This window comes from Gallus gallus, chromosome 20 (genome assembly GCF_016699485.2).
Source record: "Gallus gallus isolate bGalGal1 chromosome 20, bGalGal1.mat.broiler.GRCg7b, whole genome shotgun sequence".
Classification (NCBI taxonomy): Eukaryota; Metazoa; Chordata; class Aves; order Galliformes; family Phasianidae; genus Gallus; species Gallus gallus.
Window position 1 is genome coordinate 5,778,389 of NC_052551.1, and position 24,322 is coordinate 5,802,710.

Here is a 24,322-nt window from a genome sequence, read left to right on the forward strand (position 1 = left end):
GAGTCTCTACCCAACCTCCTGTACCACGCAGGGCCTGCCGAGAGCAGCACAGGCTGTTCAGGGCTTCATCTCATTGGATCTCGAGCATCCCCAGTGCAGGAGAGCTGTGAACAAGGCCAGGGCTTTGCGGGCAGCCCTTTGAGCCCAGCGCCGTTCCAGCAAGCAAGGAGGTGGGGAAGCACGGAGCTGAGGAAGCAGACAAGGAACGGCAGTGGCAGGGAACGTCACCGGCACAGCCATCCCCACACATGCAAAGGTCCCTTCTGCTTTTTTTCTTTTTTTTAAACTCCCCTTTGAAATTTCAAATTCCACTTTGTGGACAAAGTCCTGCCTATCTGACAATACGGATCTCCGACCACTGACCAAACTCCACTCCAAGCAGTCCCGAGGGCTGCGTTTCCCCCTGCCCACGCGTGCCTCTGCTCTGCCAGGATCGCACCACCGCTTGTGCACCGGAGCAGTGCACTGCAGTGTGCTGAACGTGGATTCTGTGCCTTCCAGCCCTCACTTCAGCAGCTTCCTTCCTGAAGGCGGAATGGGAATGGCCATCTGTAGCGACCAGGTAGGAGCCTTATCACCTGCAAGCCGTTTGGGCAGCCATAGAGAACGAGAAGGTGAAACAGGGGCTTCTGTTGTGCTTATCCCAGCAATTTTAGCTCGTCATTTACATTCGAGAAGGGAAAGGTGGGCAGCTTCAGAAGGAGGACACTCTTGGAGGCAGAACCGCTCCGTATGGTTAACTGATAACTCCGGTTTGCCTCTTCCCTCTCATCTTTTCCGATTCTCCTGATTAAGCTCAACTTATTCTCATGCTAATCATTTCTTGACCTGTTTATTCTGCATTAAAAAATTAACAGAGAGCAGTTTACTGCATGACTTGTTCACACAGGGGCGGCACAGATTAGCAGGCAGGCTGTAACCCCGCGCAGCGCTTTGGGATCCAGCAGCCATGCGCACACCTCGGGGATGAGGGTTTGTTCCTGTTTGTAAAGAACAGCTTTTCCTAAAGTCAATATGAATCCCCCTCCCTCCGTGCCTTAGGTATATTTGCTCTGTGGCTATTTCCAAATGGGGAAGATAAAGCCAAGGGCTCGTGTTTTGTCAGACTTTCTGTAAACAGGGCTACTTAGGCCACGCTGTCAAACCCCTTTGCTTTCTGCCTGGGAGCGCTGCGACTCACAGAGCACTGTTGGTGTGTTCATAAGCAGCTCCGTGGAGCACGCAGGGGGCTGCAGCACTTGATCTCCCTGCTCTACAGCACGCGACTGGTGCTGCTTTCTTTTCCCCAGCGCTGAAGCTGTGGTGGCTGTGGCTGGGATGGATGCTGGGCGCTCAGCACTGCTCTGGAGGATGAAGATGGACGGAGACAACCTCAGGACATTCCTCACCAGTGCCAAAAGTGGGAGCGCCCAAACCAACCAGAACAACCCAGGCCATAAAATCACCATGGGCAGAGGGCTGGAACTCAATGACCCTTGAGGTCCCTTCCAACCCAAGCTATTCTATGATTCTATGAGCACCGCACAGTGAGTCAAGGCAACGTTTGGACATGTGGAACAAACACCTCAAAGGAGGTTGATGGCTCCACTCAAAATCCTCTCCCAAAGTGATGTGCTTCAGCTGAAGCTGGGAAGGATGTTGGAGCTGGAGGCCATTAATGGAGCTGAAATAAACAGCTGCTATGAACATGGGGACAGACAGAGCGTCTCAGCATACACTGCTTCAGCGATAACACTGTGCGTGCCTTTCATCCCTGGATCAGAAAAGGGTTTATTGTGCTGACTAACAAAGGACTGAACTTGAGGAAGTAATTGCTGTTGCTCCTGGGAGCTGTTGTTCTGCAAGGACAGCAGGAACAAAGAAAGTTTGAGCTGCTCTTGGGATGGCAGCTGCACTCAGAAACGTCGGAGCGTTTGCCTGGCTGGTTTGTGTTTGCAGTCACTTTGGTACATTGCAGCCCTCGAGAACAGAATCGGCGTGCTGGGAGCCACAAGTGTGTGCTCGCGACTGAAAACCTGGCTGCTGTGTTTGTGTGCAACATCGCACCACGAGAACAAGCAAGGAAGGGGACTGTTACATTCATCCCTGTCCCATCACACCGCAGGCTGCAGCTCGGCCCAAGTCACAGCTTCCACCTCTGGTCCCTGCTGCCCCACCTGAAGCCCTGTCAGCTGGGAGCACTGCGCCGAATCCCAGACGCAACCGAATGGAAACCCAGAAGCTTTCCCACAGGGCTGCTGCCCATCTGGGAGGAAGTCAAGAGAAGATCCAGAGTGGAGCTGCTCTGTGATGTTCTGGATTTGCTGTGTGTCAGCAGATGCTCAGCTCAAACCTGGCAGTTTCAGCCCCAGTCTGGAGGGAACAGAAGGTGTGGGGAAGAAGCAGTGGTGCTGGAGAGCAAGCTTGCTGCCAGGTTTCCTGCAGGGCTCTGTGCTCTGCAGGGACCAACGGGCAGCCGTGGCCCTCTGTTTCATTGACTTGATACCTGATGTTCTTTATACACGTGTAACAGCTCGGGGTCATTCCAGCTGGTGGAGAAATAGGCTGAGGAGAACAGCCAAAATCAACAAAGGTTACACAGCAAGTTTTACCTTTCTTTTTTTTCTTCTTCTGTTTTTTGGAATTTTTTGGATCTTTTTGCAAAGCTGGATTTCATCAGCACCTGCTGGTGACCTCCAGGCACCGCTGGGGCTCGCAGGATCGGCCCTTTTTAGCTCGAGGAATTAGGGCAAACAGCTGCAGAGCTGCTCTGGGTCTGACGGGAGAGCTGCAGGCAGCAGCAGGGCAGTGCAAGGGAGCTCTGACCCCACGTCCTCAGAGGACGGGCAGTCCCAGCTCAGAGCTCCTCAGGGTGAGAAGCATCGTGCTGAACCCGATGGACCTGAGTGCTCGAGCTGCCTCCCTTCTAGGGGAGCACGTGAGGAAGGGGCCACGTGTGTGTGAAGGGAGGCAGCGCTGGGAGGGTGAGGGCTGCCAGAGGTGGGAGCAGTGGTGGGATCTGAGTTAGAAGAGGTATAGGCGGCGGTGAGTTCAAATTTGAGAGCTTCTGGTTTCTGGAGTCAAAAGGAAACACCTTGGTGCAAAACGCTTTTCTCTCTACAGGAGCGTGACTGAACAACACGGGCTGTCCCTGATGTCCTCAGTCTTCTGACAGAACAACAGCCGGAGGAGCAAACAGGAGCAGCCACCAGCAGGAGCTCACTGGTGGCACCTGCAGCCCACGGACACCGCGGCAGTCACCTCTGCAACGCCCCCACTTACTGCCACGGACACGAAGGGCTGCAGCAGCACACAAGGTATGCTCTGCGTGCAAACTGTGCTGCGTGGGGGGCAGGCAGGGGAGGGGACTGCTCATCTCAACGGTCCCCAAAGCCACTCTGCCAGGACACCGCAGCACCCACTGCTAACGAGCGGCACGACGAACTGCTAATTCCGCTTTAAGTATTTGACCTATGTCTCCAAGAGAGAATAACGTTCTTATTTGTCCCTTAGCACTCCTGCATGGCCCGGTGCCATTGGCCTCCACAGCCATAAAGAAATTAAAATATATTGTGACCATAAACGAGATCGTTTGAGGAAATGAACCATTTCTAGTAAACGTATCATGGATGCCAAAGCCATAAGCTTCTCTAAATCAATCACCAGCTGATGCAGGGTGCAGGTATGTGCCGGGAGCAGCTCCCACCGCGTGCCTCCCCAACACGGGGAGCGCATCTCATGGCACAGCGGCTCAGGACACGCAGCTGCTCTGAGCACACACCCTGCTTGCAAGAACTGCCCAAATAACAGCACCCCAGAATGAGCTGCAGGCAGCCTGCCCACCGCCTCTGCTCTCCCCCCACTCCTCAGCACCAACATCCCCCTGGATGGTGGGGCACACAGCACAAGGCCAGCGTGCGGGTGGATACCTGGTGTTGCCCGGAGCGGGTGGCATCTGCTGCCATTCATCTTCCAGCGCTCAGCTCCATGGACAGAGCTAGAGAGTCTTGGCCTCGCGCAGGGCCTTGCAGCTGGAGAGCCCCCGGCGGGCTGCGGGGAGAGAGCCATGCCCGAGTGGGAGCTGGTGTGGGATCGGCTAATCCCTTAATGCCGGTCACAATGAGATTTGATGGGGAGCAGGAGTTTGTGCCGCAGAGCTGCAGGTTTTAAAGGGTTCTGGCTGCTGCCCGGAGAGGAATTATAAGGTGGCTCTGGGTCTGTGCCCCACTCCTGGTGCCCACAGCAGCTCTCAGGGCTCCCTGGGCCACCTTGCAGAGGTGCCCTTGCCCCAGGATCTGGCCTGCTGCAGCATCTCTGCATGCGGGGCTGCCTGATCCTGCGTGCAGCTTTGGAGGCTGGACTGAAAATGTGCCTGAGCGCGTTTAACAACAGGAGTGGGTCTGGCCTTGTGGGGAGAGGCTGGGAGCTTTAACTTTAAAATGTTTCTATATAAATACCCATAACCCGATATCCTTGAGAAACAACCTCTGTGTCAGCTCCCAGCCGCACAGGCACGGCACTACGCGGGGAGGCGCAGAGGCAGAGCGGGCCGGCAGGTGGGAGCTGCAGTGGGGTGCCCCATCTCTGGGCAGCCTTCATCTTTGTGCTTGCAGGGCACTGAATCCTAAGATTCCGACTACCCCTGGTGTCAGCACTGCAGGAGCTCTGCTGCCCCGTGCTGCCCCAGTCCTCTCCTAAAGAATTGGGACCTGGAAAGCTCTTCAGGCTGAGGTTTGGTGAGAAGCTGTGCAGATTGGCTCACCCAGCTCCCCTTGATGGGGAACCGAGGGCTGCGTGTCCCAGGCAACATGAGCTGTCAGTGAGCGCGATCCCTGCTTGTGCCTTGCACCATGGCTGAGCCCACCAGGAAAAAAGGGATCTCCCCACTGCCAAAGGACGTGAACACCCAATCTCTAACCCCAATCTCTAACCCCAGTTGGTGCCATCTTGTAGGTACAAGTCCAGGTGGGAAAAATCCTTACTAGATTGTCCCTGTCCCACTCTGCGAGTCTCTGCTCCCATGCAGGGTTGCCTGGGGCTCATCTGAGTTCATTGGGATCACACACAGCTGCTGGGAGCTGCCAGAAGGCTCCTGGTGAGCTGTGGACCAGGAGTGACACTTTGCTTCAAACAGAAGGTGCTGTCTGGAGATGGGATCCAGATTCAGTTTGGCTTTGAGGTTACAGGAGTGCATTTGATAGGAGATGTGGGGCCAGGAGGGGCGGGCAGAGCCCCTCCAGGGGAGCAGTGAAGTTGGATATTTGGGTAAATGTATTTTCAGAACGAGCAGTGCTGCAGTGGCACAGCTGCCCAGGGAGGTGTGGGAGTCACCGTCCCCGGAGGCGTTCAGGAGCCGTGGAGATGTGGCACTGATGGACATGGGTTAGAAGGCATGGTGAGCCGGGTTGGACTTGGGGATCTTAATGGTCTTTTCCAACCTCTACGATTCTATGACCCCAGCCCAGCAGGTACCCTGCCCCACCGTGATGGACATGGGCTCAGAGCAGCCGCACACGCTGCCTGGAGGCAGGGCTGGGGCTGAGCTGCACATAACCCCGTGACACCTCCCTTCACCCATCTGTTTCCACGCCTGGAACAGGGACACACCCGGGTACACAGAGCTTTCTCCCAGACGGTGGCAGATGCCGGCACACCCCCGCGGCAGCGCCCACCTCAGCTTCCCTTCCACCAGGATGTCCTTGTGTGGCAAAGCCACCACCTCCACCCCGCCGCCCCCTGAGCACCGCTGGCACGTGGGCTCTGCCGTGGGGCGCTGAGCTTCCGCTGTGCGGCAGAATTCCCGGCATCCCATCAGAGCAGAGAGGGGAGAGGTGGCCAAGAGCAGCACATGGAGCTGAGCCCCGCCGGCTCCGTTACGGTGCTGGGCCATAAACGCGGCGCGGTGGCTGTTGTGTGTGTCGGCAAACATGTTGAGTGGGCTCGACTATTGATTCTGACCACATAAAAAGAGCATCGTGCCACTTGTTCGGGTTTGCACAGGTTTTACAGCTCTTGTTCTGAGAAGTGCCCATGTATTTGGTTTTGCGCCTTCCTTCAGGGCTATCTGTTGACATTGGCTCTCTTAAGCAGAGCGTTGAGCCATGCCAGGAAGCTGAGTGTACAGCTCTCCCCGCGTTTCCCACTTTCCCAGGGGTTATCACCTATAAAATCTAGCACACACCCATGGCTGGGACGGCTTTGCTGTGCAGAGCCAGGTGAAAGGTACCCACTGGTCCCGTGCTGGGGGTTCGGGTGCCCGCGCTCGGTGCCGGGCGCTGAGCCACGCAGCCTACAGGTGAGTTTTGGGGTATACGTGGCCAAAGCTGTGAGGAAGGTGCTGGGAGAGCTGTGCCCTGGCGGGCTGGGGTGGGATGAGCAAGGAGAGGGGAGAGACCTCGCAGGGCTGTGATGACCACTGGTGTGAGAAACAGCTTTGATGTCTGGAGGAGGTGTTGCAGATCCCGGAGCACTGCCATGGAGATGTCCTGTGCATGGTGTGACCTGTGCTGTCACACATTCCCCACCTCCACTCCTCGTCCCACAGGAGATGCCAGCACTGGCTGTGTCCATGCTGTGTGCTGGGGGCTCCGAGGGCCCATGGCAGTGGTCCCCACCCATGGTGGCACTGGGGCTCCTGGCCCCACGGGATGCAGCTGGAGTCCCTCTAGTGGCTGCAGCATTTTGAGATGGGAACTCTGGTCTGGCCATGCAAACCCACGGCTTTTTTGGAAGCTCCACTCCTCAACTGCTGCCTTTCCATAGACACAGCTCTGCAGGAAGCTGCTTCTTGTGAAGCTTCGGAGCATCTTCTCAATCACATCATTTTTTTTTTCAGGCTTGCTTTTCCTGAGGGGATTTCCTGGGTGATTTCTGCTGATGCTCAGGATGGAGCTGGACATGAACCATTCCTGGCAGTGATTGCTCCTGGGACCTGGCTGAGCTCGGCAGCCCCGGAGGGAATATGGTGCCTCTGCCCAGTGCTGGTGAGCTGAGCTGTCAGGCCTGGGTTCACAATACAGCCACTGCCTTGGAGTTTGCCTTCTATGAAAATCCTGCAGCATTTGTTGTTTCCACCAATATTTCTGCCAGGAAACTTGTTTGCTTGAATATTTGAGGAAAGCAAACAGAGAAGGAGCCCAAACACAGTTGTCAATGGTTTTTCTTGCAGCGTTTTGCCGTGTTCTAACCCTGACACTTCCAGACGCTCACCGTGCTCCACAAACCCTCTCTGCCCTATGAACTACCCCAGCACTTCTGGCCCTGCTCCTGCTGCAAATAGCACTGTACAGTAGTGCTTCTGTTCTCCTTGCCCCATAGAAAATACCATCATTTTCTCAAGCAAAGCTGAGGACAAGGTGTGCTGCTGCCCTGGTGCAGAGGAAGTGGCACTTCTCGGTGCTCTGGGAGTGTCCCCAGCTCTGCCATGCCCAGAGAAACCTCCACCAGGCTCCAGCAAACAGCTCTCCAGATCCAACCAAGGCAGCTAATTGATTGTCCATTTTGCTTCCTACCAGCGCTTGCTGCGAGATCCTCCCCAGCTGCTTCTGGTCCCTGTGAACACTGACCCCCCCCCCAGCACTGCCATTACGGCCACCAGAAGCCAAAAGCAGTCCCAGCGCCCAGCAGACCCTGCAGCCCTCATGCAATGGACAAGGTATTCATATATAACAGAGACATTAAAAAGTAGCTGACGTGAGTTCAGGGGGGAAAACGCTCAGTTTGGGTCGTATCTAATGGGAGCTTATGAAAAATGAAATCCATTTTGCAACGAGAAGTGGTTACTTCACAGGGAAAAGCAAAAATATTTAGAAATTCTGCCTGCTTTTCTGTTCTCCAGCAGAAACTGTTCACCACATCTGACCGAAATGCCTGTGCAGCTCTGACGTCTCGCATTTTTCAGCTGGTTTCCAAAGCTGCTTTGCTGAGCTCGCCCCAATTATGCGCTGCTGCCTGCTGAAACCACCGGGGCAAGGCATCCCTGGTGCTGCCAGCTGCTCCCAAAGTACGTTGGAGCGGTGCCGGCTGTGCTGGGGTTCAGGGCAATTGCCCTGCTTGCTGCAGTCCCATCAGGAGGAGGATAAAAGCAGAGAGAAGGGTTGCTGCGTGCTGAGCATGCCCACACCCCTCTCCGTCCCGCAGCCCCTGGCGGGTGCTGGTGAGGATGCTGAACATGCCCCAGCCCCGCCAGCCCTTTCTCCACCTCTATTTGGATAACTTTTTCACCCGTTTAGTTTATGAGGACTCCCCTCCTTCTGCCAACAGTCTGAGTCTCCTCTTGCTGCAGCCTGGGAGGCCTGTCTTTCTCTTTTATTATGATTTTTCTATCTCCCCCTCTCGAGGCCCCAGCTCGGCAGCCCAGCCCCGGGACAGACATGCGAGCCGTGTCTGCACGGAGCGCGCCTTTGTTTGCGCACCGAAACAGATGGGGTGAGGGTGCAGGTGGGATGTGCAGCCATCCTTCCCAAGCTGCCCCGCAGCAGCCGGCTCACCCCATCGCCATCCCTCAGTCCGGTCCCCAGCACAATTCACGCTGGCAATGTGTACCTGCCCATGCTCGAGATCACCAATGTACCAGGGCTGGCAAACAGCTGCTCGCCCGGAGCCAGAAGCAATCGGATGTCACAACTTAATTGTAAGTGATCCAACAGCTTGTTCAGCTCCTTGAGGATCAGCAGCCTGCAGGGGCTCTCTCTCGCTGCAGAAATGTGGATGGCTCTGTACTGCAGGGCAGGTGACACTCTGGGCTGTGGACACCCAGACCTGCCACCTCACGCTGTGCTGTCACATCCCATGGGTGTGACATCCATGTCCTTTGTGCCTCCCCTTCTGCTGCATGAGCATCCCATTCCGCTGTGACCCCAGGGACAGAGCCCCTTCCTATCCCATGGGCACCCGGCCTTCATTTCGTGCACTCACAGCCTTCATTGCATGTCTCCTTGCACACTGCTAAAGCAGTGCCAGTTGGACACAGCATCACCAGCTGCACCAACCAGACAGAAAGCTGAGCATTTTTCTGAGCCTGCTTTTATGTGAGAGCTCCCAGCCTGCTGCTGGCTCCTGCGGGACGACAGCAACCCCAGAGCTCCTGCATGCCGAGGACTCACAAAGAAATGAGTAACATGGCAAAAATGAGCAAACCAAAGGGCTTCACAGCTGTTACATTTCTGCTGTTCTCTGATAGCTCTCCACACCATGCTCAGCCCACTTCAACCCAGGGATGCTATTACATATCCTGCGCAATTCCTACACATTTCCATTGATATGTGCCATGGACCACTGAACTGCTGATAAGCAATGTGCCACCACGGAGCTGTGTGGCAAGATGGGAGCGTTCTGAGCCAAAAAGCAAAGCAGTCTGGAAAGTCCTGAAGTCTGGGGGCAATGAAACAGCCCCCCACCCCCCACACTGCATGGTATCCAGCACGGGGCTGAGTTAAGGCAGTCCCTGAAGCAGGGATATCCCCAGTCTTCCCTTTGGAGATGCAGGGAGCGAGGCTAAGCATCCTCAGGCCTGGAACCAAAGGCACCAGCACCCAAAACACAGCTGTGAGCAACTCATGGGCAGGTGGCCTGGGAGAACTGCAAGGCCTTTTGAGACTGCTGCTGCAGCACATCAGGCAGCTGGAGCACAGGCTGGTGGAGCTGTGTGCTTGGGAAGGGCATGGGGCAAGGGAGAAGAGGAGCAAAATGCCGAAGTAGAGCACGGAGAGGCAAGGTGGTGTGATGGAGAGGCATGGAGATGTGATGGAAAGCTGTGGGGATGTGCTAGAGAGCCACAAAGAAGTGCTAAGAGAGCCACAGAGCTGTGAAAAGAGAACACTGGAGATGCGACGGAGAGCACCGTAACTATGAGACCTCATCTGCTGGGCCCGTGCTCTGCACCCTGGGGTCTGGGATTCCCAGGTCACACAGGTCTGTAGCAGCCCTGGCCCTTCAGCTTCCAGGGAAGCTGCAGCACAGGTGCTTTTGAATGCAGTGGGTAACAGCAGGGTGATGACAGCCATGGCAGGGGGTTCTGTCCCCTGGTGTCCATGTGCATTTATTGGCAGTTGGCATCCAGCCCAGCAATTGAGAGCAGCAGCATGGGGCTGCCCTGGCACCCGGGGCAGAGCGTGCTGCCTGGTGCCTTGCACCACAGAGCCTTGAGGCTGCTATTTGCTCAGGCACTAAAATCCCCTCTGGGAGCCCTTCTCAGCATCACCCCATCCCATCCCCTTGCGCCGGCCAGTAGCACTGGTGGGCACCGTCCCTGCTCCCACAGCCAGGGCACACTGCAGAGCACACAGCCTTTGCCTCCAGGTTGGCTTTGTGACCTGGGGCAGCACACCAACTGCTTGCAGACTGCATGACTTATACTGAGAACCCTCTCCCTATCCAGGGCAGGCAGCCCCTCTGCAAGCAAGTCAGCCTCGCTCCGCTCCCTCCAGCACCTTCCTTCTTCTTCAAGCCCAGCAGAGTGAAAGAAAATACATATATCTCTATCTATACATACAAACAAGAAAAAAGGACCCTTTTTCTGCCTCCATCTCAGACTTTGCACGTGGCGGAGCCGTGGGTGGTGGGCAGTGGGGCCGTGTGCTGCTGTCCCCTGGCAGCCCCGCTCCCCGTGAGCAGCCGGGCGGCAGCGCGGGCGGTGGGATCGCTGTACTCACCATATGGAGCCTCCATCTTAGCGCTTAGCTGGGTGCTTACATTGACCATGTCTCGTCGGGTACCTCTATGGGGACTGGGGGCGAAAAGCAGAGCAAGTGTCGGAATAATGAAATAAAATAAAGTAAAATAAATAAATGAGAATGTATTTCTAAGGAACTAGGTGAAGGCAGGAGAGAGTGCGGAGAGGCAGGGCGAGAAAACCTGCCTCTCTTGTTATCTTATTGATTCGCTTAATCAGGGCTAATGTGGGTGGAGATGTTAAATAGTAACCAAGCTCTTATGGAAACCAATCTGCAAGGTGCTGTCGCTGTAGCTATAGTAACTGCTGCCAAGCTAGAAACTCAAACATGGCTTTTACTGTACTCTTTCGGGGCTCCTGCTTCCAGCCGGTGCCAAGGCTGGGGCAGCAGAGGCTGGAGTTCGCTGGGGAAGGATGGGGTGAGCTGTGGCATTTCTGTGCCTGGGCACTGAGAGGTTTGTGGGCACTTAATACGATGCAGAAGAAAGGCAGGCGAGGGTGAAACCACGTGGCCCCCGGCTGGGGATAAGCTGAGCTGGGCTGGTGCATGCTGGGGTACAGCCCAGCCAACGGACTTGGAGTGTCCTCTCGGTGCAAAACCGGGGGGTCACTTGGGGATGGGGAGCAGTGGGGTGCAGGGTGGTACCCAGAGCATAAGGCTGGCGTGGGACATTTGCAGCTCCCTCCCCATCTCCGCTCCCTGAATTCCTCCCCACACCCTCTGTTTCTGGTGGTGTCTTTGCATGATAATCTGCCTGTGCTCAGGGAGCAACGGGGCAAGCTGGCTGCATTTGTGGGAGGAGCTGCAATGGCCCACGGTGACCCATGGACATCTGTGTTCCCTGCTGGACTGCACAACCAGGAGGATGCCTGAGGACCTCCTGCTCACCAGGTGTGTAGATGCAGACCCCAGATTGGGCCAGAGCCCTACGGAGAGGTTTGAGGGGCTTCCACTGGGGAGCATGCTGCTTGGTGTCTTTCCTCCTGAGATGCACACTGCAGGAGCAGGGCTGTCTGAGCTCACCAGAGTGCCCACCCTGAGCTGTCTCTGCCAGTCTGGAGGTATTGCTCTGTCCCCAGCAGCCCAGGCTGTGTCTGAGCCCCATTGTTTCCTCCAGGCCAGGCTAAAGCCCTTCACAGCAGTGTGGGAAAGGCAAGTCTGGAAGAAATCCAAGCCACTGGCAGATGGGGACAGGTGGCAGCACCTCAGGGGACCCTGCCTGCCCCATCTCTTGCCTACCCCAGCACTGCGGATAGGGCATGGTCCTGAGCCATAACCCTCTGGCATTTTAGCACCAGTGTCCCCACAGTGCCCAGTGTCCCAGCACTGCTGGCTTCTCCCACACGATGGAGCAGAGCGCTCAGCATCTCACACACTTACAGCCCTGCTGAGGGCTCCTGCGCCTTTCTGCTATTTGGGGTTACCCCAAAACGCAGCACATGGCTCCATGTCGCAAGGGCTGAGCAAGAAAGGACAGACATGAGCACTTGGGTCTCCAGACTGCTTTATTGGGTGGGGGGGCACGTGCAGAGGTGGCACACTGGGTTCCAGTCGCTTGTCCCAAAGGGACAGTTTGGTCACTGCATGGCTCCCACCCAGCCCTGCGCAGCAGGGCCTCGCCAGTCCCGTGTACCCCCAGCACCCCCAGTGCCCCGCAGGTGTGAAGCAGCTGGAGACAGCAGCGGTCCCAGGGGGTGTCCAAAAAGAGCCCCCAGAATGGCAGCAGTGGGGCCAAAGCAGGCTCTGTGTCCTGCCTAAAGCCTAAAGCAGCACAGGGAGGGCTGGGCTGGGGGGGACAAAAGCATCGTGGTGCCATAAATAGTCCTGCTGCCCCCATCCCCATGGGGTGCAGCGGGGGGACGTGGAGCGCTGCCGCCGTCCTAAAACCAGCTCACTTGGTTGGATTTGAGTCCTGTGAAGCACATGTTGTTGGAGCAGACCCCTCCGTAGGCGGGCGGGCAGGCTGAGCATGGCCTCCCCATCTTGTACGGTGCTTCCCCGATCCAGTTACCCCTGGGAAGAGAGGAGAGGAGAAGGAGCATCACCCCCTGCACAGCACCAAGCACGGCTGGCCGCCCGCGCCCACTTACTTGATGGCGTAGTTGCAGACGAGCAGGACGGCGCGGCGCCACGTGCTGCCCCAAACATGCACGTTGCTGCAGGCCTGCAGGGCACAGCCCAGCCTGTTGGAGGAGGCCCACACCATCTGCATGGGACACAGCACGGTCAGCCCCGCTGGGTCTGGGAGGCAGAATCAACCAGGCCCAAACTGCCCGGGTGCGGTGCCATGCCCAACCCAGCACTGCTCAAACACCCACTTCTCGATGTCCCTTTTCTGTGCCCTCAGCGTGCTGTGATGCACCACCTGAGTTAAAGGAGCAGCCGAATCCGGGTCATGTCTCCAGCACACCCAAATGCATCCCCAGAGCCGTCCCTGAAGCGCTGCCAGCCTGGACACAGGGAGGCGAAACCCCTCCCAAGGAGACCCGAAGGAGAAAGGCTGCTCCTAAAGCCGCTGGAGGCTGAGTTTCTCCCAATAAACATGCATTTTGCACATTTGTGGCCCAGACAGCCCCGGGCACAGCTGTGCTCCAGACACTCGTGCAAACACCGGAGGGGTCGGCCCGAGGCAGGGGGGCAGCGGGAGACTTCCAGCTCTGGCTGGAGGTGCCGTGGGATGAAGGGGGGCATTCATGGGGCCGGGCAGTGCTAAAAAGCCACTCTGTCGCGCAGGAGATGATTCATGGCCGGCCAAGGCGGGAAGGGGCTGTTTGTTTTTTTTTCTCTTCCCAGCTTCTGAGGTGTTAGTGGGATAATGAGGAGAAATGAAGGGAAAAATGGTCTTGGACCGAAGTGCCGGGATCGATCCGGAGGGAAGCAAGATCCCGGCCCTGAGTGTGTGCAGGGGGCAGAGCTGCAGCCCCAAGTGCCGTGAGGTCCCCGGGGCGCGTTTGCCCTGGAGAACCCCATCCTCTCCCACAGGACTGCGGTGCTGCTGCCCACCCACCCTAATTAGGGACCCAGACCCCCTGCTTAGTGGGGAGCCAGGGCTCTCACCTGAGTGTAGTGGCTGCAGACAGAGCCGCTGCACTTGGAGGGACAGCGGGGGTTGCACTCGCGGGGATGTGGGAAGGAATAGTGCTGCTGCTCGTGGTGCCACGACCTCACCATGTCCACCACGGAGCGGTACCTGCCACGGGAAGGCTGCGGCGTCAGCGGGCATCCCATCGCATGAACGCTGCGCCCGAGCCTAAAAGCTGAGCGTGGGGCCGCGTGGTGGGACGCGGTTCCCCACCCCCCCCTTACCTGCCCGAGTGGATGGAGAGGTTCTGCCCCACATACTTCATCAGCTGGGGGGGGCCGTGCTCCCACACGCACCGTGCAGCCCACGCCTCCGCCACCCTGGCCAGCCGCTCGTCCCACACCTGGCGGGGGAAAAGGGAACGGCAGGGGGGGTTTGGGCTGCCGGGGGGAAGCGAGGGGAGAAACCCGCTCCTTGTGTTCGGAGGGGCACTGAGGAGCTGCTCCTGTTCTGCTGCTGGAACAGCTGCTTCCTTCATGCATTATTTAAAGCTTCCTCACCCATCCTGAAGTACGTGGGGAATGAGCCTCAGCCATGCCTGGGAGAGTTATTTGGCAGGCAGGCATTTAGGATGCCCTGGGTGTCTGGCACAGGGCTTGCAGGCAGGAATGCCTCTCTGTGGCTGATGGTTGCTTTGTTGTTGTTTTTTTTTTTTTTAGTGAGATGCTACAAGGAGAGATTCACAGGGATGTGTCCCCCTGCTCACATCCCTCAAAGGGTCTGGATGGCGAGCTGTGGGCAGCAAATCCCTCAGGCACAGAAGGGTTTTGCCCCAGCAGCACAGTGGGGAGACCAAGGGGGACAAGCTGATGCTGGAGGTGGGATGCTGGTGGCCCCGTCACTGGAGTGCATGTGTCCCTGGACCAGCAGCTGTGCCAGCTCTGCGGGTCAGAGGCACCTGAAGCACATCCTGGAGGCATGGAAGCTCCAGGAGATCTCAGGAACTCCTGGCCCCTCATGGCCCATGCTAGAGGAAGGGTGGGCATGCTGGGGTGCTTCAGGCTGCTAGGAGCTGGTCCAGACCCACCCAGGTGCCCGAGGGCACCGCAGTGATGCCAGCAGCTCTGCTCTCTGCTGCAGGACCTCCCAGGACACCTGCAGACACCAGTGAGGCCAGTAGCTCCCCGCACTGCTGGGACAGTGGGAAAACCCCACTTCCAGCCCTGGGGCAGGGAGATAAGGCACCCACATCTGCCCCAGCTTTAGCATGGCATGCAGCGGTTGCACCCAGTATCCACTCCCACCTCTCTCTCCTGGGGGAAAGCTCTGGGATGCATAATATCCCCAGGACAGGCACTGAGCCACAGTACAACAGGCACGGGTGATGCATACTCACCATGTACTCCATGTTGGCAGCGGGGGGGGACACCTGCGCCCGCACCTGGTTGTGGTAGTCCAGGATGGCATTCATGTCACGGGGGGACAGGTACCGGCGGCGGCGGCTCCGGGGCATCCCTGCACCTGGGGCTGGACCCGTCCTTGTGCTGCTAGGAGGGGACAGGAGCTCGGTGGCGTTGGGCAGCACCAAGGAGCTGGACTCGTGGGCCAGCCAGCACAGCACGCTGGTGAAGCAGAGGTGCAAGTGCAGCAGCGGCATTGCAGCGTGGATCTCCTGTCCCTGCTCCCGGAGTGTGGTGCTGGAAGAGAAAACATGACCTGCACCGCTTTGCTTTGCATCGCTCATGCAAATCCCATTGCTCCAAATAAGAGGGAACTCATAGAATCGTAGAATATTCCAAGTTGGAAGGGACCCATAAGGATCATCAAGTCCAACTCCTATCGTTTCCTTTGTCCTTCTCAAAAGAAGTGTTTTAAATGAAGCTCTGATAACCTGCAGCTCCCGCTCGTTTGGCACAGCAGCACTGTGAGCAGCAGGGAGATGTCTGTGGAATTCCTTCTCTTGTTTCTTTTAAGAGATATCAGAGCAGGATCTGCCCCACTTTTCATCTGTCCCACCTACCTGCTGCACAGGGCTCCCGAGGGGCACAGTGAGAGCCTGCCCCGACCCCCCCCCCCCCAACATCTGTATGGTGAGGAAACCCCCAGAACAAAACGGAAAGCACGGATTAAAACAGCGAGAAATCCTACAGAGTCCTTCTCTTGGGAGGGGGGAATAAACCACCGCAAAACCAGGATAAAAAGTAAAAAGGGAAACGCTGGAATCTGCTCATCGTTCAGCCACCGCATCCCCGAGCGCTCCCCTCTCACCCCACGTACCTGAAGCACTGAGCGGAGCGCAGCCGAGCCCGGCACCGCGCGGGGCCAACCTTTGCAAACAACCTGCGCTGGACACGTGTGCCAGGGATTTAACCCAGGCGAGGCGGGCAGCCCGCGGCAGCGTGACGCAGAAGCTGCATCCTAACTCGTCCCCCCGGGAACGTGCTGAGGTTTGGGGAGAGCTCTGCCGGGCGGTTTATAGCCGGCTCTCGGTGCACGCCTCTTGCACACGCAGCCGCCGCTGAGCCCCACGCGCTGCTGGAGGGAGAAGCCAGCAGAGCTCTGCGTGGTGCTCCGGCAGGCAGGGACGCTGTTTGTTTCAGTGGTGTTTGTTGTTGTTGTTGTTTTTACGAGATATCTACAAGGAAAGATTCCCTGGGATGTGTCCCCCTGCTCACATCCCCCATTGGGTCTGGAGGTCCCCAGGCACAGAGGGGTTTTGCCCCAGCAGAGCAATGAGGGGCAACAACACCAGGGGGGACCCTACTGCTGTGCAAGCTGATGGCAGGAGTGTGACTTCCCGGGGTGGGATGCTGGTAACACTGCCACTGGGGTGCGTGTGTCCCTGCTGGCAGCTGTCCTGCACGGACCATCCTGCAGCAGCAGGTGTGTTTTCCTATAGCACCCCGAGCATCGATCCCAAAGGCTGGCAGAGGGATTACTGGCTGCCAAAGTGACTCCTCACCCCAATGCTGTGTCACTGCCAGCACTGAGACCACTGTGTAGTGAGGGGAAGCTGCTGCTCAGGCAGGAGAGAAGGATAAGAAAAAGGTGCTGTGGGGACCATAGTTTGGTGGCTGCTGTGCTTGTTCTGCAATGGACGATGCTCTAAGCCTTCCCAACACAGATGTACATGATTCACAGATGCCCATAACCACAGGGCAGCAAGGCAAGAAGTCTGTCACAGGCTGAGCATCCCCAGCAAACCACACTGCGACCCAAGGGACACAGGGGCTTGAGGAACACCACACCCACATGTGGAGTGGAAATAGCACCCCAGCACCCCGGTGCAGAGGTGTGCATACCAGTTCAGCCTCTCCTTGCTCTGGGGCTCTGCTGGAATATTCCCCTGTGCACATTTGTGCCCGTGCTCAAGCTTTTGTGGAATTTTCTCTCCTGTAGAGTGGCTCTTGAGGGTGGTGGGAGATATGTGCTGCAGGGATGTTCCAACCTGCACCCGGTGGAGCCAACCTCTGCATCTGACAGCAGCTAGCCTAGGAAGGGCATCGGGGTGCTTTATGGGGAGGCTTTCTCAGTGATTTATTACTTCACAAAAGACAGAGCCCTGCGTAGTGAATGCTCATCCAGTGCCATGGGCTGCAAAGTTGTGCATTTGAGGAAATAGCTCTTGTTTCCCTGATTTGATGTGCACTGGTGTGATGGCCTGGGGAGGTGGACCTGCTGCACTCCTGCTTTTGTGCAGGAGCCGAACTGCAAGCAGCCCTGCTTGGGGACAACAGGGGGTTTGCCCTGGGTGTAGAGAGAAAGTGCTGCTTAATCAGCACTCTGCGAGACAATCCGAATTCCAGGAACTGGAGGGGTTTGTGTCCCTGCCAGGCGTAATATCCTGCAGCCCAGACTGGCCTGGCTGCCAAAGCACATGGCATCTGCAGAGAGCAGTGTGCAGGGAGCCAAGAAGCACACGCATTCAGCTGGAGGAAGCAGCAGCAGCAGCAAACTCGTTTTAATGTGCATCGGGAGAAAGAAAAGAGATAAATCACTGGGTTTGCAGTCTCAGCAAGGATGCACACCAGTGCTTTTAGGGCTGATGCACGTAGCAGGGCTCCTCAGGCAGGTCCATGTGTCCCAGGGCTGTGGGAATCCTCCAGCAGCCACACGTAGAGGTGGCAGTGGGGCCATCCCCACGCAGGATGGAGTGGGCTGAGGTAGGGGCTGAGACCTGCCTGGCACCCCTGGGCTCAGAGGAGGGCAATGCAGGGAAGTGGTTTTGCTCTTCACCAGGTGTAGCAAAGCAAGGCTGCCCTGGTGCTGACCCTGGCAGGGCAGGAAAGAGGACTCTGACAGCTTCTTGCATTACCAGAGCCATGCAGTGGTCAAACACATCCGAAGCCTGCTTCCTCCTCCTGGGTCACAAAAGGGAGTTTTCCTTCTGACTTAGAGGTGGGAAGATTTGATCTCCATATTTTACATGATAAGAAAACCCAAGCTGACCTCTCACACTTTTATTTGTGAGCTTCAGGAGGGAACACACAGCTAAACTGTTACCTAAGCATTTTCTTCAGGACTGACATTTTTAAAATGACTCCTCCAAAGCATCCCCATTGTCATTTCCTCTGCCAGGGGGATGTCAGCATCCTGGTAATGCCCAGACCACGCTCCTCAGCTCCTCCAGGCTTCACTGAAGCCAAGATTTCACACCAAATTGGTCAGCGTGCCCCTCATCCAAGACTGAGAGAGATCCCAAAGCCTGAGGACTTCAAAGCTGTCCTTATGGTTAATTAGGAACACCTCCTTGGAACGTTAGGTCCTTTTGGACTGGGCTGAGCCCTGAAGGAGGGGTGCAGAAGGCAACAATCCAGCTGTGGGGTGAATCCTCAGCTGCCCTTCATGGCCAGAGCACAGGCACATGACACTGGGATGGGCTTCCACCTGGCAGGTGAGGGAAAGGCTGTTCACGTAATCTACCTCAACTTCAGCAACGTTTTTGACACTGTCTCCCACAGCATTCTCCTGGGGAAGCTGGCAGCCCATGCCTGGCACGGGTACATTCTTTGCTGGGTAGAAAACTGGTTGGAGGGATGGGCCCAGAGAGTGGTGGTGAATGGAGTTAAATCCAACAGGTCACAAGTGGTGTTTCCCAAGGGCTGGTATTGTAGCTGGCCCTGGTTAATATCTTTATTGATGATCTGGATGAGGGAATTGAGTCTACCTTCAGTAAAGAGGTGCAGGTGGCACTGAGGTGGGAGGAAGTGTTGATCCACCTGAGGGCAAGAAGGTCCCACAAAGGGACCTGGACAGGATGATTCCTGGGCTGAGGCCAATGGGATGGAGTTCAACAAGACCAAGTGTTGGGTCCTGCACTTTGGTCACAACAACCCCACACATTGCTACAGGCTTGGGGCAGGGTGGCTGGAAGGCTGTGCAGAGGAAAAGAATCTTGGGGTGTTGGTTGATGCTTGGCTCAATGTCGGCCAGCAGTGTGCCCAGGTGGCCAAGAAGGCCAACAGCATCCTGGTGTGTATCAGAAACAGTGCAGCCAGCAGGACAGGGAGGTGATCGTCCCCTGTGCTCAGCTGTGGTGGGGCCGCACCTCGAGTGCTGTGCTCAGCTGTGGGCCCCTCACTGCCAGACAGACATCGGGGCCTGGAGCGTGTCCAGAGAGGGGCAATGGGGCTGTGAGGGGTCTGAGCACAGTGGGGTCTGATGGGGAGCGGCTGAGGGAACTGGGATGGTTCAGTGTGGAGAAGAGGAGGCTCAGGGGAGACCTCATTGCTGTCTGTAACTCCCTGAAGGAGGTTGTGTGAGGTGGGGGTCGGCCTCTGCTGCCCGGTAACAGCAACAGAAGGAGAGGTGATGGCTTTAAGTTGTGCCAGGGGAGGCTCAGGTTGGAACTTAGGAAGAATTTATTCTCAGAAAGAGAGGTGATGCAGTGGCACAGACTGCCCAGGGACGTGTTGGAGTCACCATGCCTGGAGGTGTTTAAGGACAGGGTAGATGTGGCACTGATGACATGGTTAGTGGGCAGTATTGGTGGTAGGTGAAGTGCTGGACAAGATCATGGAGGTCTTTTCCAACAATAATGATTCTGTGATTTTATGATTCTCCATCAGATATAAAGTTTGATAGGTACTGAATCCCTCTGCCTGTTATCTCAGAGTACACAGAGTTCAGAGCAAACCGTCCCACTGCAGCTGGCACGCAGACAGCTGTACCACCCCTTGCAATGCCATTTACAGGAACTGGAGAAAGCTTGAAGCAAGACAGCCTGTATGCATTTAGCAGAGCTTGTGGGGTGATGTATTAACGGCTCAGGAGCCTTTGTGGAGTAAAGTGCAAACTACTTCTTTGGGGCATTGAGGCAGTGGTGTCCCAGTGCCCTCCATCAAAGCGCACACCCTTAGGCTAACAGGATCTAAAGTGATCTCTTCCCTAAATAGGGAGGTTACAGAAACCACCTCTCCCAGTGTGCCTGGAGCCAAGGTCCCCCCATGCCACGAGGATGGAGCTGGGGAGCTCTGCCAGCCCCAGGGAATAATTGGGGCCTTTGAAAGGCGAGAAATGTTTCCGCAGGCTCTAGAAATAAATGTCTCTGAAGTTGAATGCTGTGGACGGTAGTTTCTCGCAGAGGTGTAGTTTACAGTAACTGGGCTAAGTTTAGAAATCCGCTTACCAAACTGTGTGGACGCTACTCTCAGCACCACTCAAAAGATAGTTAATTTGCTGCGGATGCCATCAGTCTCACAAACACAACAGGGGGTATTTCTGTGCAGTGTTTCACTGCGCTTGTTGCTTGGTGTCTGCATGCTCAGCTGTTGGGCTCAGTGGTAGGAAACACATTGGTCCTTTTGAGCTCAGCCTCTATCCCATGGTGATGGTGTTAGAGTCCTGGTGGGAGCTCCCCATCCCCTGCCACTATCAGACCCTCCACAGCATGACCATTTTCTGCTGTTTTCCCCCCAGTATCTGGTGGCCACCCCATGTCACAGCATGGGGTACATTCCCCAGGCCCACTGCCTGCAGCTGCTGCACCCATTCTGGGCATGGGAGTACGGGTTGAGCACAGCTCCTAGTGCCAGCAGTGCTGTTGTTGGGGGCTACAGCAACACAGCCCCCAGGGCCCACACCCGGTGAAGTCAGGACACCCTGGCAGCCTCACTGTGTAATTTTCTTGCTTGGACAGGTGTATGCCACAGCTTGATTGAAGCCCCTGTGTACTCAGCTTGTGCAATTTTTTCTTTCCAAGACCAAAATTAAGATAGAAATGGAGCACCTGGCACTGGCTCACACGCGGGTTTCTTGGGGCTGCACAGGGAGATCTTGTTCCTGTTGCTCCTCTGCTGTGTTATTCCTGTGCGCTGGTGGCCCTTGCACCCACCACCCCTGCCCATACATTGAGACCAAGCTGCTCCCAGGGCAGTGGGATTGCTGCAATATCTGCCTGTTTCTGGCACTGAAGATGAACCCCCTCCCGGCTATTTTTGCTCACTTTTTCTGTACCTGAGCACCTGGAGGCTCCCTGGCTTGTGCCAGCAGGATGGGTGCAGCCTGACGGCCACCTGCTATTGCCAGCCCTCCACTCTCCCATAAAGATTGACTGTGAATCTTTGCCAAGAAATCTCCCTTTTCTCATGGGGCTTCCAAGCTTTCCCACATCCAGATGGCTGGAGCTGAGCCATCAGATTTCTGCCTGCCTAGACAAGAGATTTCTCAGGTTCAGCTGCAGAGGCGTAGATGTTCGCAAGGACCGCTTTGCTCAAAGCAGGACAGTGGTTGGGAAAGAAGAAAATGAGGGAGGAAACGATCCTTTCTGCTTTATTTCCTCAGTCCTCACCACCTGATGCTGACATGCTGCCCTGCAAATACAGCTTGGGCAGCTCCTGCCCTGGCAGTCAGGGCTGTGATGGCAGTCATGGGGCAGCCCAGGCATCAGCTGTTCCTCCTCTCTCTTGGGCTTCAGTTTAGGGCTTCAGTTTATTAACAAAACGTGCACACTGGGGGCTTGTGTGTGTTTGACTGGCCAAAAAACAAGCTCCTGCTTTTTGGACTGCTGTGTAATAACCCAAGGCTGAGCCAAGCACATATGTGAGGTATACAGGAATGGAAATCAGAGCTCTCATCCAAAGCATTTGCGGGGAGATGCAGAGACAGGAGCTCTATGTGACGTGAGCTTTAATTAAACACATCCAAAATGGGAAGGATGCATTCCATGTCTCTCCCAGCATGGATGTATCCTTCTTGGGAGTCTCTTCTCCTCTGATCAGGGGATACATGGACATGGGAACCCCAGAAAACCCCAGTACTGAGGATAAATACCTTGCATGGGATGCCCTGGGCATTGGCAGCTGTCAGGCTTTGAAGTACGAAGGGCTGCACATGGGCAGATTCCTGCCATTCATCAGCTGCTCTGGGTGTCACTCGGGCTGTGGAACAAAGGTCTGTGCCTTATGCCAACACAGCCGTGCTGTGTGGCCTTGTCTATGCCAGCAGCTGGGAAGGCTACTGGGTCCTGGACTGTGAAGTTTTGTCCTCCCTCTTGAACAAAACCACATGCAAGTGACCATAGCACAGCCAGCTCTGCTCCTCATGTGGTATGAGCTGGCTCTTTGTCACATCAGGGCACAGGGCTGAGCCAAATGTGTCCCCATGCAGGAGTGTGTGCTGCTCTGCAAGCCGGGACAAACACAAGGGTGGCAGAGCTGCTGGGAATGGAGCCAAGGGAAAGGCACCCTGGGGCTCCCAGCTTGTCTCCATTACAGCCCCAGAGCTTCCTCTTCTGTTTGCCTACAGCCTCTGCTTGTCCCCAGCTTGTCTTCATGTGACTGAAGGACAGAAGTGTGGCATTGCCCCAGGGCTGTGGCAGAGCATGGGGCTCAGTCACCAGCAGCTGGGTTTGGGCTGCAGGAAGGAGCCTCACCACATCCCTCTGCAGCTTTGTTATCTGCCACTCTCGTTTTTGTTTTCCCTTTCTCTTCGTTCTTATTTAAGCTGGCATTTCAGTGCTGTACTGATCAGTGACGGGGAGTTTGGGAGCACCTGTGGGGTGCCTGCAGCAGAGCTCTGTTTCCAAACCTGACACCTCAAGCCATCAGAAAGTAGAACTTCACCAATTCATGCAAGTTTTATGTGATTTTCTGTCTTATGACACCAAGGGCTTGCAGAGCCCACCACCAAAGCCTGCAGTGACAGGTGGGAGACATGATGTGCTCTCAGTCTCTGTGAGGAGCAGCTGATGCTAATCTGGAGTAACCAGGTTAAGAGGCTACAAAAAACACCAGCAGTAGTAGGAGCAGGGCTGCTCTTCTCTGCTCTGTATGTAAGGACAGGACCTTCTTCTGCCCTATCCAGTAGGTGAAGGAGATGTCTGTGTGAATTTAGTGTGTGCAGAGGGCAAAGCCTCCTGGCCGTGGTGCTTTGTGTCTGTCCGCCTCCTGAAGTGGTTCAGCAAACCACTGAGGCTCTGTGCCCACTGGCTGCTCTGGCTGTCCCACACAGATGACTGTTGAGGTGATGAGGAACCTTAATTGCCTCTGACAAATATTTACCTGTTTTCCTAAGCTTACAGAAACCTCGCTCCAGCCACAGCTTTGAAGCAGAACTCAAAGCCGCAGTGATGTTGATGTCTCTGGGGATGGGCACAAGGAGATGTTGCTGCAGGATGGGACCCACGCTGATCATGGCACTGAGCACAGTGCTGGCACCCTGCATCCTCTGCCTGGGTCCTGTTTCCTTCTCAGCACCAGGGTAAGAATGGTTACACGAGTTCTTTGGAGTCTGTGTTACAGAAGTGGCCCATGGAAGGGGTGTTTTTAAGGCAGGATGCGCTTCTTGTGTGTTTATTCCTAGTTCTGAATTGTGTCAATAGAGATTGGGTTGAGTTGCACTTCTGTGCTGGGTTCGTGTTTAAGCAATGTAGCTTCTTTGAACTGTACAAACAAACACTTCTGAAAAGAATCCTACCGCTTTAAGTGAAGCTGGTAAACACTTGGATTTAAAGCTTTAATCTTATTTTTTACAGAACTTAAAGCTAGGAGGAAAAACATGCTGGAAAGCCGTTTATTCTGAGAACAGGCTGAGATCCAGCAGCTGCCTCCCTGCATGCAGGAGGTCATCTCTCAGAGGGACTGAGCACCTTCCACACCTTCACCCCACCCTGGTGAGGAGCAGACTGGGCCCCAGTGTTCTGCGAGATGCTCTGTGCTTGGTGGACTGGGACGGGCATCTTCAGTGAGAGCAGCCAGCTTCTGTCACTTGTGTCAGGAAGCTGGGCCAGAGCACGGTGAGTCGGTGATTGCTCTGCTAACACCTCGTGCCTGATAGTAGGATGCCATCAGATGCATTAGGGAAGCTGTAAGGATCACCCCAACCTCTGTGCAACAAGGCGGGCTGAGCTGCACGCCGCAGGCAGGCACTTGAAAACTCCAGCAGATGCTGAAGGGAAGAGCCCTGTTTGGGAAAATCAGTGATAAATCAGAACTTGGAGTCTGGATACTGGTACAGCTCTGGCTTCTCCATCAGGCAAGTGCATTCTGTGTGATGTTGTTACTGACCCAATCCCAAGGATTACTCAGTCCTTCATGCAATGCTTACTGTCCTTCTACTCTCTTGTCTTTTGGGCAGCACCTGTGGCTGACTGTCACACAGACCACACAGCTTTGGGCAAACTCAATGCCCCTTCTGATGAAGGCTGAGC

At 55.9% G+C, this 24,322-nt stretch overlaps 2 protein-coding genes and 1 long non-coding RNA gene across 4 annotated transcripts in view; 1 reads left to right on the plus strand and 2 right to left on the minus strand.

Moving 5' to 3' along the window:
• Positions 1-10,825, minus strand: part of HNF4A (hepatocyte nuclear factor 4 alpha) — a 29,646-nt gene extending 18,821 nt beyond the window's left edge. For both annotated transcript variants that reach the window (XM_025142195.3, NM_001396806.1), the window contains exon 1: positions 10,632-10,825. In XM_025142195.3, the coding sequence (XP_024997963.1) occupies positions 10,632-10,680 (49 nt within the window). In that variant the 5' untranslated portion in view covers positions 10,681-10,825. The remainder of the gene's footprint in view (positions 1-10,631) is intronic.
• Positions 361-23,662, plus strand: LOC107054880. Its single transcript, XR_006931912.1, has 8 exons — positions 361-562; positions 1,290-2,572; positions 3,103-3,296; positions 6,815-6,962; positions 7,494-7,633; positions 7,817-11,543; positions 23,188-23,373; positions 23,648-23,662. It is a non-coding gene; the product is annotated as an uncharacterized LOC107054880 (long non-coding RNA).
• R3HDML (R3H domain containing like) lies at positions 12,127-16,039 on the minus strand. The gene is made up of 6 exons (XM_003642480.6): positions 15,952-16,039; positions 15,071-15,371; positions 13,959-14,077; positions 13,710-13,842; positions 12,743-12,858; positions 12,127-12,665 (listed from the first exon to the last, which is right to left on the minus strand). Exons 2-6 carry the CDS (start codon positions 15,329-15,331, stop codon positions 12,533-12,535), a joined length of 762 nt encoding a protein of 253 aa, XP_003642528.2. The 5' UTR covers positions 15,332-15,371; positions 15,952-16,039; the 3' UTR covers positions 12,127-12,532.
• Positions 23,663-24,322: the final 660 nt, after the last annotated feature.

Excerpts from the sequence above, each read along its gene's own strand:
- R3HDML (XM_003642480.6), bottom strand. The coding sequence starts at position 15,331 with ATGCCGCTGCTGCACTTGCACCTCTGCTTCACCAGCGTGCTGTGCTGG. Across the intron at positions 13,843-13,958 it reads CTCTCCATCCACTCGGGCAG|GTACCGCTCCGTGGTGGACA; the intron begins GTAAGGGGGGGG and ends TTCCCGTGGCAG. Across the intron at positions 12,666-12,742 it reads GTCTGCAACTACGCCATCAA|GGGTAACTGGATCGGGGAAG; the intron begins GTAAGTGGGCGC and ends CTCTCTTCCCAG.